We start from the raw sequence: 21015 nt of genomic DNA, 5'->3' as shown, positions 1-21015 counted from the left end.
TATACTAATATTATAAAGTGGTAAAGTTTGTATGTTTGTTTGTTCGGCATAATCTCAGGTTCTTATAGAAATAGAATTAAAGTTTGGCTTTGCAGTTGAGTACCTCAAAATGAAATAAAAATCTCTCTAGAATTTCAATATAATACAGCATACACATAAATCCCGAGTTTGCGACCTAATTCTACGTACAAACAGCTTTTCATTATAGATTTTGTAATATCCATTCGGTAATGTGATCACCATAATTTGCTAGCCACACATTGTTGCAAATGTAACGCATTCATTTGGTCTAATTTATTTTTATTGTCAAAATGTTTATACGTACTAATAGAATTATATAAATCAACAGTTGCTTGTTATGATCTATTTGCAATTACAAACAAGACTTTACAGTTTGAAAGTAGAACAGTTTTTTTTTTCTTTTATATAATTAGAACGGTAAACAAAATGGCGGCCGACCTGATGATAAGAGCCAACAGACATTTATGTTCACTTTACGACCCTCATGACTTCCCATTCATGACAACTAAAGTGTTATGCCTCCATACCCTTTAATTTCTCTGCCAACTCTCTCTCGTGTCATTGGGCTCCCTAAAATATGGTCGAGCTGGCTCATCCGTCATATCCGTAAACAAGTGCTGCTTGTAGGGACTGGTCTGCTCTAATCACTACGGCTGATTTACTCTTATTTAGTTACTCGACCAGTTATTTTCTTTATTTGAGTATTTAATTGTATTAATTCTAGTTGGTCGTTTTTATCACACACTTCAACTTAAAAAAGTAACAACTAAATTATTTAAAAGAGCAACACGCAAATTTCTTGCTCATTCTTCTTGTGATGACTATTTAAGTGCTTCAATGTACCTAAGTTTATTCGAATAGATGATTTTCTATTCTATTCTTTCTTTAAATCCTATTTAACAGCTTACAAATTCAGTTGGCAGACATGTTTGAGACAGAGGTATCAAGACGACTTTGTACAGTCAACCTCGGTAATATATCTCAAACTCGGTGGTTTAGCGCTTTAGCACACCGCTTTACTTTCTATGGTCATGGGATCTATTTTGCACACAATGCAAGCATTTGTATTAATGAGTACGATTGTGTGTATGGGTCTGAGTGTTTAATATGTATGTATTAACAAAAAAATATATATTCAAGTATTTATATCAGTTGTCTAGTACGCATAACGCAATCCTTGCTTAGCTTGGTATTAGATGGCGCTGTGTTAATTGTTGGGTTGTTATAAGTTATACATATATCTAGGTTATCGTTTATTTGTGTACCAATTAGTCTTTTTTACTGATACATTAATCTGTATATTTAATACAATACTAATGACCTCATCTGGCTTCCAAGGTCAAGGTTGCGGACTCGAATGCCAATATTGGAAGTGGTTTTATTATGTAATAGTGTTTAGAGTATTATTGCGAACATTGCTATAACGGACTAGAAATATAATCTATATTTATGTATATAGTTCGCTTAGATCTTTTAAACTACGCAACAGATTTTAATGCGGTTTTTAACTATATAGATAGATATAGTGATTCAAGAGAAACGTTTATGTGTATAATACATATAATACATGTATATCCGTGTATAACCGGGCCGGGTAGCTAGTTTTATGATAAATTAAGTTATTAAAAATTAACTATCGTATAATAGTAAAAATATAATTCACACAGCGACTCTGAAAAAGGAGGGGGGAAGGGAATTGTTAGTAATGTGGACTAATGATCCCATTGCTAGCAATGTATCATATCAGGTCGACTTCCACGCGGTTCCCCCTAGAAACCATCGTGATAAATTTCCGGTGAATATGTCACGATGGGCTAACTGATCTGACTTCATGTTCATCCTATCATCCTCCACTGGTGCCCCGCCATCGTAAACCGTTAGCGCAGGCGGGTGCATCATTCCATTATCATCCTCTAAAAAAAAAAAATCATACAGCGCCACCTAGACCCAAGTTAAGCTAACTAAAGCTCGTGTTTTGTTTACTAGATAACTCATAAGAATACATAGATATTTATTTTCATATATACATATTATACATAGAAAACACCCTAGGTATATTTTATTTATATTCATGAGTATGATTGTTTGTATCAATCTATACAAACAATCATATCATACTCATGAATACAAATATTTATGCCATGAAAAGAACCGAACTCATGACCATCGGAGGTAAGGTGATGTGCTAAACCGCCAGACCACCAAGGTCGTTGATGGATGGATTATGAGGAAAATAAAAATAACTATTATATACGTCTGTATAATATTAGTATCGAATAACGATATGTCACGACTTCTCATAGATACAAAAGATTTACTTTTATTTTTGTCAAAATTAAATATAGCCCATTTACTTCCATAGGCGAAAATTTTAAAAAGTAAAAATATTTTTTTAATAAATAACAACTGTTTACTGTTCTTATTATTGAAATTACAGTTTCATATAGAAAATAAAAAATAGAAATGTACAACAATGAGCAAGACAATGAGCTAATAATAGGCGGACTTATCGCTAAAAAGAGATTTGTTTATCCATTACAAAAAAATAAATTATACCTTCTCACTTTATAATGCTAACTTAGATTTATGTTTTCATTGTTTTCAAATTAAGTTTAGACATTCCTTGAAATATGCAAGATGTACTTATCCATTTTCGTAACCCATTTCAAGACAAAGCAAAACTAAAATAGTGTCACTCCATAGACACGTCTGTAAGTTAATCCTACTATATGACTATGCACATAGAAGGATTAATGTACAGACAGCACAATACGTAATTCATAGATAAGGGAGATACTCCTAGGAAATGTAACTATTTGGTATCATAGATATATTAAAACTATGGCATGTATGAAACAACTAAATCTAGTATTATCTCTTATTACGGACGGTAGGGAGAAAATATGAATAAAAAAGTTTTACGTTCATAAGCGGCCTACATGAATACCTAAATGATTTTTGATTTGATTTGATTTATTCCACGTGACCTAGAAATGAATTTGTTCGCGATAGAATGTAACCTGGCGCTCGGTGGTCTAGCTGTTGTTGTCTTAGCTAGCTGTCTAGCAAACAGCAATACTTCCGATAGGTGCTGGTTCGATTCTTCGCATGATGCAATAATTTTTATTACGTAGTAGGTACATCTGTTGGTATTAAAGACTTGAGGGATGGTTGTTAGATTTAAAATGATTTTGATTAAATAAAAATGCAATGTTTCGTTAATCTATGTTAATTAGAATTTGCTTTTTTTAATCTTTCTATTATGTTTTACGGACACGGCAACGCACATATTTATAGGCCAGTTACAATTTTGTTCTTATACAGAATTGTACACTGAATGTTTTCTATGTATTTTATGTATACATTAAAAAAATGTGTGGAAATACTTACTTCCCTCAGTTGTCTAGTACCCATAACACAAGCTCTGTTGTAAGATGGATCTGTATGGGTCGACATATTTTTTTTAAAATACATAATATACATAGATAACACCCAGATCGATACAAACAATCACACTCATGAATACAAATGTTTGTGCCGTTGGAGGAATAGAACTCGCGAACGTGTATAAAAATATTATTGATGTATACATAAAACATTTCATGAAAGTGAAATAGTTACAAATACTACGACGAATCGAACCCGCGAACGTGTATGAAGATATTATTGATGAGTATACATAAAATAATTGGTTAAAGTGAAACGGTTACAATTAAACCAAATTGCAGCTAAATATACACACATGGGTAAGCAATTGGGACGTAAATAGATTGCAACAAGCGAGTTAATATTTAGTTACGTCTCGTGTTGGTTGCATCTTGTCATAGTGTTTGATTAACACGGGAATTAAATATGTTTAACGTTTCTAATATTTTTTTTATAATATATCTCTTATTTCAGTGTGCGTTTTGGCACAGGCCTCCTCCAGCGACTTCCATTGATTTCTATCCTGTGCAACTCTTCTCCATTTTGCGCCCACAGGTGACTTCAACTCATGTTAGCATTTCATCATCAACCTACCCATTTCTCTTTCCATCTCTAGAATACCACTCTATTGTTTTTCTACTCTATACTATACTACATTTTTCCCTTGTGTCACGCATCATGTGGCTAGCCTATTGCCACTTTTGTTGGTATATTATTCAGTGTGTGTGTCAATTTTGTCCTTGACATAAGATCTCTGTTCCAAACCCAGTCTAGTCTTCGTACACCTATCATACTTCTCTCCATGGCCCTTTGACAGGTGGCTAGTTTTGCTTTGTGAGGTTTGGTCAAGGCTCAAGTTTCGCAGCTGTAAGTTAGGCATCGTATGGGAGTATGCAGATATTGAAGGTTTTTCTTTTTATTTCCATTGCTACGTCCTAGACTTCATTAGTTTAGGACAATACTTTTTTTAAAAGTCTGGAAATATTCCAAAGACTAAATACCAGCCGGAGGGAAGGCAGATGGGGAGTATTTGGAATTAAACGTTAATGTTAAAACTTTGGATTTTTTAAAATTTGAAATCTGTTATAAAACTGTGATATATATTATATATATCTTAAACCACTATTTTACTTATACTGAAATGCAGATTGAATAGTAGTAAAATTAATAACTATATAGCAAGCATTTTATATTTACTATACTACCTTTCATTATATTTACTGGCACTAACCATTTTGTGTTAATGATTTGAACATGATTTCAACCTAGTAACATTGTCTTTCTTTGTATTTGTTGTATTACTATTATGTGCGTGCTGAAGATATAAATCATTCTGTCTATCTATCTATTCTTCTATATAGTCTTATTTTTAATGTAACACTATCTGTTAAGCCTATAATTGTGTATAGTTTCATTAGGTATTATGCAATAAACATTGCTATTATTATTTGAATATTTAGCTTATTTTGTATTTTAACATAGTAGAAGTCTAAAGTTTCTTGCCCATTATTCTTGTGCTGAATCTGCATTCTGCATTTGTGTTACATTAAAAATAACAGACTATTCAAAAGTGTTTAATAAAGTATTTTCTGAATCTGGCTTAATAAAAGTATAAATTATATTTAAAAACAAGTTACAATTACAAATATAATTTGTCAACTAATAATAACATTTAACGACGTAATTGGAAACCTACGAGCATGAAACCAAACTCGTAGGAAGATTAAATTTTTCAATCTACTAGGAAAATCTTGACAAATTGCCAAGTAGGAAGATCGTATAGCACAAGTAAATTAAAAGTTCTAAAATCAGATATTTTTAATTTTAAAATAATTCCTTTGTTAATTGACTAACCACAAACCAAGATCTTGACAATGCCAATAACACTACACAGAAAATGATTCATTTAATTATTGACTAATCACAAACACCCCAAGAGGTTGACAATGCCAATAATACTAGAGTTAACAGCGAAGTCGTCTGTTTTTTTTTAAAAGATAGCCATATTAGTGTTCTATCTTTATTTAGATATTAAACGAAAAATTTTATCTCTTTGTCGTTTTGACTAGGTTGCCACTAGCCGTGGTCACGAACTGACTAGAGTAATCTATCTTCACACCTAATTTTATTGACATCGTTCAGCCTTCATCATGTTCATCATAATATTATTTGATGACAATCACTGGAAGAGATAACGTTAGCGATAAGACCGCCTTTTTTACCTGGTTTATTATTCAATCTATAGTTTCATTTTACATTGTTTCGAATTTTAATGTTGGTGCAATAATGTGTTGTAGATAATGTAAATTAAATAATACAGCTTTTTTTGAAATTATATTATTATTGGTTAAATACTTTTTTGAGTACATTACATTAGAAAGCAAAAATCAAATCTTTCTTTAGTCTATAATTTAAAACAAGTTTATATATGGGGTATATTAATCGCTGTTAAAATAGCTAATAAGTAATCACTGAAAAATATTTTAAATTGGCGATGAACTTTATTACAGACAAATGAATCTAACCTTTTCTCCTTACATTATTAGTTTATACAACGTTTAGGACCCTTAAGATGTGAATTCTTTCCAGATTTTCTGCTGAAAGTGCAATATAGAAACCGTCTAGGGACACTCCAAGCTTATGAAATAAGCAGCTCAAAGAATAACATATGACTTTGATGTGGCTATAAAAGCTGACTTTGTAAACTAGATTACTTACTCCCTTGATGCTCTTTTCACGTTGTCTTGAAGGGTTGGTCTTGAATAATGCATTGCAACCCTCCCTGCAATATATTAGCAAAGGTTTACCATTCGTCATAAGAGTTGTTTTACATTACAAAATTATAAATAATACATTTATAATCCTCGGTATCCTAGTGTCGGTTTTGATAATATTTTATGCAATTGGACTGACAAGACTGACGGTCCAACTTATGGTAAGTGTGGGTCGTTCTCAATCATGAGCACAGCCATCATATGATATTACTCATCCGTTTCGGAGGACTAAGATGTTATGGCTTAAATCTTGTAATTTTACTGCCTTATGTCACTCTTCAACCGAAACACAGCTTACAAAGCAAGACGTATGGTAACTGAAACAGGTAGATAGGGGTATTTGAAGTTTAACTTGGTGATTTTTGTTATATTTAGGGACATGCATAAAAAACAATAATCTTTAAACATTTATTTGTATCTCAAAGTTTAAGATTTGGCTGCACCATTACGAGTCAACAAAAATTTCACATTTAACACCAGTAAAGATTTCATCTTACATATACGTATTTTATATTGGTATTGAATGACATAGAAAATGAATTAAATTTAAATTAGACATCTCCCATTTATACCGCACATACAAATGAAGTACACACTGCAGTTGAATTTAAATTACCTTTTGAAAGCTATGAACAAATGTAGAAAATTTATATGTTAAAGATTTATTTCTACTGGTGATCCACTGTCTCTATCTGTTTACCCTATCTATTTTTTTTTCCAATTAAAATCAGCCAATATTACTCACTGATAAAGTAGTCTAATGAATGTGAAGAATTGATATAATTGGATAAGTTTTTTTTTGTAGTATACCTATTACAAACAAAAATCTATGATTGTCAAGTTAAAATAACAAATATAATATAAGAAATCGTTATATTTTCTTATATCATAATGCCCTGATTCTAACGTTTATTCTCACAAATCAAAACAAACGCATCTGATATTGATCACACCAAAAATAGCCTTGGCCGGTGTTTTTACCTAATGTTTGCCATTAGATCGCAGCCTGCCGAATTTCAAACACTCCTGATGTTATTAATGTATTTCGATTCTAAAATAAGAGGGGAATATCTTAGAAATTGATAATAAACCTTTCAGTTGAAGCGATTTCACAAAGGGTGCTAATCTTAGCATCTTAATAAATAGTCGATGTTTCCTTATCGATGTGTATAGACGTATATGAAACAGTATAGTGAACAATAGTGTTAAAATGGAGAAAGAAAATAAGATGGATAAGCTTAAAAATCGCCTAATAAAAATACAAGAGAAGATACAAGACCGCGTCGAAGATTTTCAAGATCAAGTGCAAAATAAAATGGAGAAATGCAAAATTTCAAAGTTAATATCAAACATGTCTGAGGAAAAGGGGTCAATTGACAGTACAGATAGTAGAAGCAGTTTAGACAAGTCTTCTACAATGTCATCAGATAATACAGAATCTGTAATAAACAGTTTACCGTCTGTTGTTATTGAACCATCAGAAAATAATGATGCTCAAATATGCGAACATTTCTTATATGCTGAAAGAAATGGAGGTATTTGGAAGAGAAGAAGTTTATCCGCCTCAAATTTATCGTTCGAGGTTAATAAGAATAGTAATACTTCAAGTGAATCATGTATATCCTGTTTATCATCTAGTGATGAAAGGTGATGTATTTATATATGTAAATTAGTTGTTTTGTTACTAACCTTTATACTCGTAATATATTTACCGTATATTTTCTGTATACATTTAAAAGTGAGCTGTTTAATTTATTATGATATTCTACTGAGAACTTCATCTGGAATAACCGTCATGACTGTATGTGTTTGCGTATATTCCTTAGTTTCTTTTCACTTAAGACTACACATTTTGAGTCTATTCCTTGCTTATATTGTTTGTTTTGTTTTCTCTATTATTTTCATTTGCGAAATTAACGTTAAAAGTTTTATCAAACATACTTTTACCATAGTTTTTTCCAAATAATATTTTTTACTCATACTATATCTATTACCAATATGATATGTTTAGTTAAATCATAATTTTAAAGACATCAGCAGCAGGTTTTCTGTAAATTTATTTTTTTAATTTATTGCATTAATTCCGTTATATGTTTTATTTATTATTTTATGTTCATTATTTTTTTTTATATATTTTATAGACTTTCACCAGATATTAGGCCAAGAGCTGGCAGTCTACCTCCAGATAATCGTGTCGATATACCGACAGCAATAAATACATGCACAGAACTTATGGAAAAACTGGGCAGCAGATTCCCTAGACTTAAAAGTAGGAGCGACAGAATCCACAGGGTATTTGTGATTTAATTTATTTGGTTATGGTTTTGTATTAACCATTTTTACTGATGTGCACTTTATGAGAAGTCGTCTACGTGGATACCTCAGTCTCGCTAAGCTGGTTGCTTTGTAAGCTTTTGCTTGAAGGGTGGACATTAAGGCAGTAATTTTTCAGTATCTGGAGGCATAACATTTAAGTCCTCCGGAATATGACATCATGATGTCCGCAGTGCATGCTGTTCACGTGGTTTGCCATTCCAACTACATAAAAAAAATACATAGTAAATGTTAGAACCAATTTGTTTGTTGTTTTTACACACATAATGGCTTAAGTAATTTTATCGTGGATTTGTATTAACACTTAAATATATTGAACTTACTGTTTTTGAATTAATTTGGTCGTTTTGTATTAACCTTTTTTTTATAATACATACAATAAACATACCGACTTACATTTACGATTTATTTGAGATATAATAAGGTAAATAATTAAATGTAGCGTCATAATAATGTAAACATGGAAATTTTAAGTTCTTAACAGCGAATAATTGAAGTAACTTAGCATTACGTATTACATCATTAATATTATGTGTCAGATATGAACGTGAATAATTTTGGTATGGGATATGGGATTTACGGTAATATTAACACGGTAAATTTCCCGTTTAAATATATTGTGCACTAATGTAGATAACTGTAAATAAAATTATAATGATCTTGAAATTTTTTTGTTTTATATTCGTAGTTTCACCAAAAACTTATATAATCTAATTATGTTAATAAATTATTATATATTACCTGTTCTATTCGAATCCATGAAGATACTTCTAGAATTGTGTATAAAGAACTATAACTAATTAATAGTAATGTAGTAATTATATATAAATTAATATTTATTGTATTAATAATTGCTTGCCGATGTGACTAACATATTATATAAGTAACATATATTTATAGGCATCTAGTTTTTACTAGTACCTACTGACGTTATAATTATTATTTATTTTGTTTTTTTACTATTTATATTGATTGTATACGTACAGTTATATATAGAGCTTAGCGAAATGGTATGGAAGTAAGAATGGGCAATATTAATGATGACTTTTTTACTATTTAAATTGATTTTGGAGTTTTTATTACTAAATATATCTAACCTAATTATTACAAATAATAAAAGTAAACCTAAACGAACTGATTACTGACTGAGAGGATGTATTTATTAACTGGCTTTTGTCTGCGTAAACAAACACAACTCAATCTCTGAACTCCTTCTTCAGTATGCTCTGAATAACATCCACATCTAATTTGTTAATTTCATAAGTTTGAATAAGTTATAAAGTTAAGTAGGATATGCCCGAGCTGGATTTCGCCTAGGGAGATTATTTTAATCGAGTTACTTTTTGTACAAAGTAGATTATTTTAAGTTACACTTTGTACACAGTCGTCTATGTGGGTACCTATGTCTCATTTTAGGTCAACTGAGAGATGGGGAGATAAGGCCGTGAATTTACTGGGTTCGAAGACATAATAACCTTTATTTCATATTAACCTTTGCTCCGGGATGATGACGTGATATACGTGATATTGTGTTACATAAAGAGCAACAGCACACCATCATATGGGCCAACAACTTGTTTGCCTGTTTATACAAATCATTAAATTGAAATGTCTGTTTATAATTTCAAATTAACAGCTTTCACAAAATAAATATACTGTACATATATGAAAAAATTAAAAAAAAATCTGTCTATTTTGCTTGCTAATCTATATCTCTGTACGGCTGGGTCAATTTTAATGGGATTATCACTTGCAGATTACTAATGTTAAAAGGCTTAACTTAGGCTACTTTTATTTTTTAAAAGTATTTATATTATTAAATAGAAATACCACGGACGAAGTTGCAGGTAACAGCTAGATCTACATAAAAAAACTTGACTAAATCATAATACGTTAAAAATGGTGTTGACTGGTGTTTTTTTATTAGGAGATAATACCCAAAATACCATAGACAAATGATTATTTAATAAAAGCTCTATTAATATTATGGTTTAATTTTTTTGTTCCAGTATTTATTGAAGAATACGAGGTTGAGTGACGTAAACAAAAGGCTCAAAGCACAGATATGGAGTTCGGTGGTCACCATCGTGCTGGTGGAGGCGAAAAACCTTCCTCCCATGGACTTGGACACGAGATCTAGTGATCCATATTGTAAGTTCAGGTGAGTATCATTACATAGTATAAAATAAAGTCGCTGTCGTAGTCTGTCCCTATATATGCTTAAATTTTTAAAACTATGCAACGGAATTTGATGAGGTTTTTTTAATAGATAGAGTGGTTCAACAGCAAGGTTTTTATAAATAATACCCCGTGCGAAGCCGGGGCGAGTAGCTAGTTAAAACTAAATTAAGGCGAGTAACTAGTGTAAATTACACTAGGTACTCGCCTTAGTCTGTAATAGTTTTAGTCAGCATAATTACCTGCCTAAACCCAGTTTCCCGGCGGTTGTTGCCCCCGAAGTTAATGCCGGGGCAAAGGAGTTTGCCCCAAGGCCTTAACCTTTCCGCCCTTAAGGGGGAGCGAATGACTCGTGTAAGAAATTACAGAAATAAAACACCTACGCCCACGTTATTGGTACCTACAATCCTTGTTCGTGTCAAATCCAATAAGATCTGTTCATCTGGTTTAATTGTGATGAGGTAACAGATCGACACAGATACTTTTGCAATACAAGTTGTTGCCCCTGACTTTGTTTGATATTTTGAATTAAAATATAGTCTATAACCGTCCGCGTGGCGATGTAATATGTTCACGGTGTATTTAATTAATCAGACACAAGGGTTCGCATTTATATTTGTTGCTGACGTACTGGCCATATAGTTTTATATTTCATATATACATTGTATTTTTTATTAAGAATTTTATTATATATTTTTATATAGCAATCGATTTAGTGTCTAATAAACATTGTGACAAACAACAACAATGTTATTCTAGGGTTCCATTGAAAATTGTTTCATATATACCGAAATCTAAATATATACAACTCAAAGGTGACTGACATAGCGATCTATCAACGCACAGCCCAAACCATTGGTCGGATCGGGCATGGGCAATTTGGCATGCAGGTAGATGTTATGACGTAGGCATCCGCTAAGAAAGAATTTTGATTAATTCTACTCTAAAGGGGATAAAATAGGGGATGAACGTTTGCATGAGACTTTGTCAATTTTAAACCGATCAGCTCAGCCTGATGCATTTGCATGCATAAAGCTACTATGACGTAGGCATCCCCTAAGAAAGGATTTTGATAAATTTCACCCCTAAGGGGATATAATAAGGCGAGCGAAGCCGCGGGCAAAAGCTAGTTTCATATATTTATGGTTATTCCTAAAAAACCTGTATCCAACAGTAGATATACTAGTAATAGTAGACTATGATTATAATTAACGCAATTATTGACATTAGCCAATAGTAAAATACAATTTAGAAATTAACTAGGGCGATCACTAATGGCTTGTATTTTCTTTAAACCGTATATTTTAAATATGCCCAATATTTCGTCACCTACAGAGATAAGCTTACAGGTAAACTTTGTAAAAGAATATTTTTATTTTAAATTGGTTATCGACCACGTTTATGTACCTATAATGCCCAGACACTTACAAACACCCATTATGCGATTATAATCATTATACCTATAGAAATAAATTGTCCAAGGATTATGAATATCCTTCTACAAATCGATGAAAAACAATGTTTCGTTAATAGAATACTAAAAGATGTGTTTACGTGTACCTTATGATACATGACGTCATTATAATATTAATAATTGTCGGCATTATTATGCTATTTATATATACCTAGAGATTATTAAAATTATGTATACAATGTAGTGTCTATTGAAGTAATTTTACCTTGTTTTTGTAGTTCTTATTCTACAACAGCCACGCTATTAGTTCCATGTCCCTAACCCTAGTAAGGGAGTAGGTAATGAGTGTTACCCTTATCAAGGACATTTTTAGTAGTAGTTTCTCAGTACTTATGTAAAATAACTTTATGAAATTTAAACTGAATCTTAATTATATAGTGTGTTTGTAATTAGTAAATAGAGAATTTATCTTTACATTTATCTAAAACTATGTAACCCTTCTTACGAAAATTCCGCAGAAGGAGGAGTATGAAATTTCGTATATTTATAGTTTATATAGAGAAGTGCGAAATGCTAATATATTTTTAATTATTCATATATGAATAAATTAAAAAAAACTACCATGTATTTGATACATACACGCATATATACTCTTTTGTTTATTGTTAAAGTCTCTGGTCTATGAGAATAGCTTAATATTGTTTACCTTTAATATTACCTATTTGTCTATAGTCTTTATCGATAGAGCCTTAATTAATGTTTAAACTTATTAATTATGGTAGAATTTCGGCTACTGCGCGACCACTAGTCTTGTCTACGCGTGATATGAATATATTGTTTCTGTTTTTCAATTAGATTAGGTAACGAGAAATATAAAAGCAAAGTAGTCTGGAAAACCCTACATCCGTCGTGGTTGGAGCAGTTCGACTTCCATCTATATGATGACCAGGAGCAAATACTGGAAGTCACCGTGTGGGACAAGGATAAACAGACAAAAGACGACTTTCTGGGAAAGTTAGTATGCCCAAGATTTTTTTTATGGATGATTATGGTATCGTGCATTCGCCTGTGCTAAAGGTAAATGTTGGAGGAGCAGTAAAGGATGATAGAATGAGCATGATATCAGGTCAACTATTAGCAATGAGCTTGTATCGTATACGCCAGGAATTAACCACGATGGTTTCCATAGGAGACCCCGTGGAACCTTAGATAGTATACAGCAATAGGCTAATTATTGATTGAAGTTCAGAACTGCTTAACCTATAATAATTATATGTGCCAATAATTCAATGACATAATTAATTATTGATTAATTAATTAAAATGACATAAATATAAAAATTTACATGCCTGTATTGAGGCTGATTACATTGAAAATTATATATAATATTGTATATATATAATATATAAGCATTGTATTCTGCAAATAAATGATTTGATTTTATTCTTTTATAGATGCACAATAGATCTCTCAAAATTGGAACGGGAGATAACTCACAGCATCTGGCAAGATCTAGAAGATGGCAATGGACAAATCTTTTTACTTCTCACCATAAGTGGTACCACTCAATCTGAGACGATTACTGATCTATCGAGCTACAGAGAAAACCCGAGGGATATAGCAAATATGGAACACAGATATGTAAGTTGGATCTTTATGGATTTATAACACGAATATTGTTGTGTTTCTAACTGGAATGGTGAATAGGTTCATAGCCTTGTAATCCACGCAAACAAAAAACTCACACACACAAATTGTAGTAGTCGCATCCAACGGGCATAAATAAACAAACCAAGTGATGTTAAACTTCAAGAGTGACGTCTAAGTCCCCATATAATTTAGCCCAGATTTTACATAATTTCACTGTAGACCACTAAGCAATGTGCGAGCTAAACTTGCCGTCACTCTTTAATTTTATAAATAATTCTTAGTAATTAAGACTATAAGTGAAATAGGCCAGACACCGTTCGATGTTTGAACGAATGTACAATACATTAGTACTCTTAACACAAACCACAGTTGCCACAAGAACATAGTCAGCGTTTTACAGATTTCATATGAAATTAACAAAATTCCAATTAAAACTATCCAACTAGAATATCGAAATTGGGACATCGATTGCGGCCTCGTTCGTTCTTCGGCGCGTGCAAGCTCTGCTCTCCAGCACTATTTTATAGAGCTGTATATACATGCACTGCATGTGTACACAAACACACATATTTAAATAAACGTATGTTGTATTCTATGTATTATTTAAATTAAGCGATTTACTTATTCTTCTCATCTGTTTTCTCTTTTTTCCATTTCATTTGTTGTGAAACTTATTGTATGTAGATATCACAATGTGTCTAAGATGGGGCTTTCTAAGTACAGATGTCTAATTAAAATTTCTAATGTAATTTAGGGTCAATTCTAACAAATTTTGTAACATCATAAAGTTGCTGTCGTATATTTTATGTTAAATTTGTGGAGAAATAGATAATAATCAAAATAAAATGGATATTCAAGCCTGATCACCAATTATTGACACCATTATTTATAAAAAATATTTCTGATTCATGTCTTTTTCATAAAACGAGTAATGTCTTTATTAAGTTTAGTCATTTATCAATATTATAACATTTCTTAGTGCAATATAACTTCTAAATTATAGTAATGATGCCAGCAAATAACCTTTGATGTCACTGTAAATACATTAAGGTTATATGATATTTAATCAATACAGTACTCAATACTGTATGTACCTAGTAGCGTATTTATATACTAAAATAGGCAATAGGCAGTTTCTTCCTCATCTGCATACCTTATGGGCACCAGAAACAAATAGCATTCAAAAGAGCTTATATTAAACTAACTGTTAAACGCAACTCTGTCTACTTCTTATTAAATTTAATACACATTTACATTTCTAATGTTACTGTAGTTCTACACTAGGCTTATAGGCCTGTATTGTAGAAACTGTAGTGACTTGCTGTTGTACATTTTTTACATGCTTCCCGGTCGTATTAATTAACAAAGTGAAAAATAGAACTTATGTTGAAAGAAGGCGTAAATTTTGAGATATAACATCGCTGATGTCCGTTCTCGTAATACAATGTGTATTCACGTTAAATGTCATTAAAATCATAGGCCTTAATTGTGTAATGATGTCAATAATTCTTAAGAAATGAAATAACAGTTTTTAATGAATTCCGAAATTTTACCGAATATCACTATGGATTTTTATTTTCAGACGTGGTATCGTCTAAATGAAACGTCTAGTGGGGTTGGATGGCTGTGTGTTAAAGTATACGGAGCTAAGGGTTTAGCAGCGGCCGACTTGGGAGGAAAATCGGACCCTTTCTGTGTCCTGGAATTAGGCAACGCTAGACTACAAACGCATACAGAATATAAAACACTAACACCTAACTGGATGAAGATCTTCACATTGTAAGTAGTTTTTTTGTCTAATCTAATGGTGTGGGTTACAGCTGGCCTTTATAGCTTCACCGGACGATAGAGGACGAGTGAAATGGCTCTCCAAACCAAACGAAGGAAGAACTTATGGACCGGCTGAAGGCCAACTCCTCCTAACGGATACGGTTATAAGTACTATTGAGCAAAGCCTATTACTCACTAAACAATTATTTAAATGACAAACGTCCAGTTTTCACACACCTATATCAGTGTAAATAACCTGATGTCAGAAAAAGATATTCAGTTAAGTTTTTGCCTGTTATTTTCAATTGAATTTGGACGGTAGAGAAAATACAAAATACTTGACGTTCATAAGCGGCTAAAATATCCTACTTGAATAAATTATTCTTAATTTGAGTGGCGGTGCATTTAATTTTCACTTTCCTCTAATGAAACATCGTGTTAATATTTTAATTTTGACTTTCCTGTTGATATTTTAATATTGACTGACTCTAATTACTTATAACACGATATTAAAGGGATCGATCATAATTCAGTACCTACCTATACTACTTTAGTTAACTTAGCAACAGTTCTTTTTACACAACTATGTTGGTAAACGGACTATCAGGCCACTTGATGGTAAGTGGTAACTATAGCCTATGAGAGAACAAGATTGTTAGTGAAATGGACTGTTAACTCTATTGCTGGCAATGTATGGTACATTGCCAGCAATGGGGCAGCATGTATCAGCTTGACCTCCATGCGGTTTGCCCTGCAAATCTTAATTATACATTCCTGGTGAATTTCGCGTTTAAGATAACAAAGAATTTTATAATATTAACAACAACAATTAAATTCAAACAAACAATAATTACAACTTATATAATTATAAACATATTAATTAAATTTTCAGTACTGTGAAAGATATATGTTCATATCTAGAAGTAACTGTATACGATGAAGATCACGACCATAAAGTGGAATTCCTCGGCAAACTATCTGTACCAATATTGAGTATACGCAACGGTGAAAAGAGATGGTACGCTCTAAAGGATAAGAAGATGAGGGCGAGAGCAAAAGGGAACTATCCACAAATATTGTTGGAGATGATGGTCATATGGAATCCGGTTAGTAAAAAGATCGAATTGAATTTGATTGCTTTAGTTTTGATGTTTTATCAAACACCACATATATGGTTCTTGCACATATACAAACAAATAAGGATTTGGTCAGAGGTATTGTGAACTTGCAGTGTCATGACGAACGAAACACTTGGCATGCTCAGATTTGGTGTGTATATTTCAATATAACGTAGCAGGAGTGAGATTACTGCCGTTTTAGCAAATATATTAATTTATGGTATTTACGGTCGCTGTAACAATTGAAGGAGAGTTAGAATTATAAACAGACACATAGTTATCTGGTTTCGCCCAGATAAAAACTGAATACTACGACACTCTCAAATATAAGTACTATATATTGTGATTAATATATTTTCAGTTGAAAGCAGCAATAAGGGCGGTAAATCCAAAAGAACCTAAGTATATGCACCAAGAGGCCAAATTTAAAAGACAGTTGTTCATAAGAAACGTAATGAGATTGAAAGCTATTATTATGTGGTTCATAGAAATTGGAAAGATTTTACAGTAAGTAAAATATAAATACATTAATAGTACACAATAGTAAGCCTTGTGCTACACCCCGTCATTAGATTATACTACAATAAATATCTTTTTCTGTATTATTTGACTATAAGACACATTCAAAAACTATAAATTGCTTTTATTCTATAATGAGGGATTTGTTGAAATGTATTCAGTATTGTAATTATATCCAATTTTTTTTCAGAGACTGTTTTGAATGGGAATCAAGATTATTGTCGTTCTTAGGCCTCTTGGTATGGCTGGCTTTTTGTTACTACTACGAAATGTGGATGTTGCCGTTTTTATTACTAATATTTTTCAGTCGAAACTTCCTCATTTATAGATTAACAGGTGACTATTACTTCTTTTGATACCTTTACTTATTAATCCATATTTGTTTTTTTTTGTGTAGGTAAAATAAGTATTTCTTGTGAAATATTTTTTGTTCTTTTAAATTGGTTTACTTGTTTTTGTTATTTTATAGTTCAATTTAAGCGCGTCTACCACACATTTAGAAGTAACCCAAGGGCATATATTTCTGTATTATTTCGTAGTAAGTTTGTATCCACTTATGTGTTTTATGATTGTTGGTTTATAGGCATGAAATCAGAGATATGTGGAAGTTGTTTTTCTTTTATGTTTTAACCTACTTACTATGAGTCGTTATGTAGATGATTTTAATTTAATTTCGATAGTGCATGTTCCTACTTCGAATATAAACTAATAGTTTAATCAGTAATAACAGTTTATTTTAACTTAGTTATGATTAAATTATTTTGTAATGTCTAGAATAGATGAAGTTATAACGTCACAGACGTTTAAAAATAAAAATTGTAGATATTGCTCTTACGTTTGCATGTTATTGTCTACGAACCTCATATTTTTGTTATATTCCCTGGACAATTCACACAGTGCCATCTAAACCTAAGCAGAGCTTATTTACTTATAAGTACTAGACAATTAATATAAAGATATAAATATATAGACACATTTTTTGTAAATTACTAATTTACATAATACACATAGAAAACACCCAGACCAATACAAACAATCTTACTCATGAATACAAATGTTTGTACCGTGCGAGGAATCGAACCGGTGATAATCGGAAGTAAAGAAAGTGCTAAACCACTATACCTCCGAGGCCGTCGCATAATTATTACTTAACTTGCATTTTTTGTAAAACACATTTCTGACTATAATGTTTCTTATCTAATAAATAACGCGTAATAGATTTATCGTAGTTAATTTGTTTATTCCTAAATGGCATTAATAATTATATTACAATAATATTTTTATATTAGATTTTTATCTATCTATCTATCTATCTAATATTTTTAGGAGGCAATCCTTTATTGATACCAGTTGATGATGACGATTTATTAGCTGAAGAAGACGACGAAGATGAAGCAGATAAGGTAAAAAATATAATTCTTAAAGTAAATTACAGAATTATTAATCAAAGTGAAGAATCTAAAAAAATAAATGTAATTATTAAATAATAACAATTATATGCACTCCATTCAGGAAGAGAAGAAATCACTAAAAGAACGTCTGCAAGCAATACAAGAAGTAACACAAACTGTCCAAAATGCTATTGGTTACGTAGCTTCCCTAGGAGAAGCAGTAAAAAAGTAAGTAGAAGTGTATGAGAAGAAATTTTGTTAATAGGTTTTAATGATGTAAAAAATGAAAATGATATATGTTAATGTCTTTTGTTTCAGTTTAATGAATTTCACGGTGCCATATCTAAGTTATTTAGCTATAATAATGTGCTTTGGAGCTATGTTAGTACTATATGTGATACCGCTGAGATACCTTCTCATGGCATGGGGTGAGTTAATAAAACAGTAACATAACAGTAAATAACAGTCATTTTAAATTGTAGTTGGGTATTGCACACATATGCGCATGTGTGTGCAATACTCAATGTATATGTATATGTTATAAACGACTCGTCCGTTCCATTCCTAGTTTGTTAATATTTGTCCGAGTCACTGTGCATGTCTGTCATCTAGTGCCGCACTACTTTAGAAAAGAAGTGATAAATGTAATGGTCAACAAGTTGTTTATCAACCAGATGGTCAGTGGTAACATTCGATTTTGTTTATGAATATCTGTGGTGCTACCACAGATGTCACAAATGTTCAATCTCATTTATCATTATCTATTATTATTAACTATAGCTTATAATTTATACTACCCTAGCCCACAACGTATCTACCAACTGTCTATTTAACTGTCACTAAAATATAATTTTAAAATAAAATTTAATTTTGTTTTTAGGTGTTAATAAATTTACAAGGAAAATTCTACGACCACATTCAATTCCTAACAATGAAGTGTTAGATTTGTTATCGAGGGTACCAGACGACGAAATATTAGTAAGTATATTTTATGTAATTCGTTATGATTTTTATACTAGACATACTACTCATGAAATATGCATAATACACAATAGTATTATTTTAGTATAAGTTTTGAATATATAATTCTGTAGTTAACAATTAAATTATTTTGATTTCTGTAGACTTGGTTGTTTATTACATTATATTTTTCTCCTTTATAGCAGTTCTTTTTAGGTCATAATTTATTTAATATATTTCATAAAGCATTGGCTTGTAAATAGTCTTTCTTTAATTTTATTCTCCACTTTTTATTTATCTCAAAATATTACACATTTAATAAATATTCTAAAATTAGCATTTTCATTTCACTATTTATTATTTGGGCAGCCTCAATATCTACCATATATTATTATAACTTTATACCATTTAAAAGAGTTGTTGTTGCTTTCAGTTGGACTGTAGAGAATTAAAACCTCATCCACCGAGTGAACATCGCCGGGATGCAAGAAAAAAACACAAAGCTTCGTAACATATCTCTTATAGTTGGTTTCGAGAACGCATCAGATATTATGTCTCAAAAATATCCACCAAATAAAGAGAGAGAAGAATACGATCACAAAAGAATATTTATACAATTATTACTATTATTATTTATTTGCATTGTTTCAATTACGAAAATATTTAAAAAACCATAATATCGTATGAACTCTAATTTGTCATCCATATAGGTATAAAAGATATTGATTGAAAAATAGTGATGGATGCTAAAATCGTTAATTGAAATAATAATCCTTTTAATATTATTTCATTTAACAGAATATACTAATAAATTGTAAGCACAGAAATCTCAGATGCATTTATATTTCACTATATTTTTTAGAATACTAGTTGATAATATGTTATTGCTAAATCGAACAAGAAAAAGATTTATCTAAATTGTATAATTATTTTGTACGTTATTTGTTTGTAAATATTACGTTTAGATTTTAAAGCTTAGTTATAAATGATAGTTTGTTGATTAGAATGGTGGTATAAAATCTGTGATTTTGAAAGATCTTAATAATAAATATCGTTAATATGTATTGTACGTTTATAACACCGATAAAAATTCCGGAGCCTGGTATCTATATAAAAATATAATTGAAAAAAAATTTGTATTTATAGAATATATTATATAAAATATCAATAGAGACTCCATAATTGCTTTCGTTCATAAGAACTAAGTCTTCCCAGATTTTATGTGCCCTCATATATTTTGATAAATTGCATTAAACAAATTTATTTTCTGATATCATAGAACATGTAAGTCAATAGATCTAGGCTTCTGGAAATAATAATAAAAACATTTAAATGATGTGGTGAGAAAGAATAAAATTCGAAGTAATAAAGTGTAAATTGTTAGCAACACTGCTCCAATATTCAAAAGATGTTGCAGTTAGGTCCCAAGTCGTATAAAATCCATTAGGCTACTGTATTTA

The 21015-nt window shown here is 31.1% G+C and overlaps 1 protein-coding gene across 3 annotated transcripts in view; it reads left to right on the top strand.

Moving 5' to 3' along the window:
- Positions 1-20884, top strand: part of LOC131850093 (multiple C2 and transmembrane domain-containing protein-like) — a 38868-nt gene extending 17984 nt beyond the window's left edge. Inside the window, exons 2-15 of one of the 3 annotated variants that reach the window (XM_059200250.1) lie at positions 7395-7868; positions 8363-8513; positions 10565-10716; positions 13003-13161; positions 13602-13788; positions 15380-15576; positions 16460-16673; positions 17047-17192; positions 17395-17540; positions 18531-18607; positions 18717-18823; positions 18914-19023; positions 19476-19573; positions 19989-20884. In XM_059200250.1, the coding sequence (XP_059056233.1) occupies positions 7432-7868; positions 8363-8513; positions 10565-10716; positions 13003-13161; positions 13602-13788; positions 15380-15576; positions 16460-16673; positions 17047-17192; positions 17395-17540; positions 18531-18607; positions 18717-18823; positions 18914-19023; positions 19476-19573; positions 19989-20066 (2259 nt within the window). In that variant the 5' untranslated portion in view covers positions 7395-7431 and the 3' untranslated portion in view covers positions 20067-20884. Of the gene's footprint in view, positions 1-7319; positions 7869-8362; positions 8514-10564; positions 10717-13002; positions 13162-13601; positions 13789-15379; positions 15577-16459; positions 16674-17046; positions 17193-17394; positions 17541-17673; positions 17743-18530; positions 18608-18716; positions 18824-18913; positions 19024-19475; positions 19574-19988 lie in introns of all 3 variants that reach the window. The other 2 variants (XM_059200248.1, XM_059200247.1) reach the window with 2 other exon arrangements.
- The last annotated feature ends 131 nt before the right edge of the window (positions 20885-21015 follow it).

Source organism: Achroia grisella, unplaced genomic scaffold, assembly GCF_030625045.1.
Source record: "Achroia grisella isolate CSIRO2021 unplaced genomic scaffold, CSIRO_AGI_Agris_v1 utg702, whole genome shotgun sequence".
Taxonomy (NCBI): domain Eukaryota; kingdom Metazoa; phylum Arthropoda; class Insecta; order Lepidoptera; family Pyralidae; genus Achroia; species Achroia grisella.
This window is presented reverse-complemented; position numbering and strand designations above follow the sequence as displayed.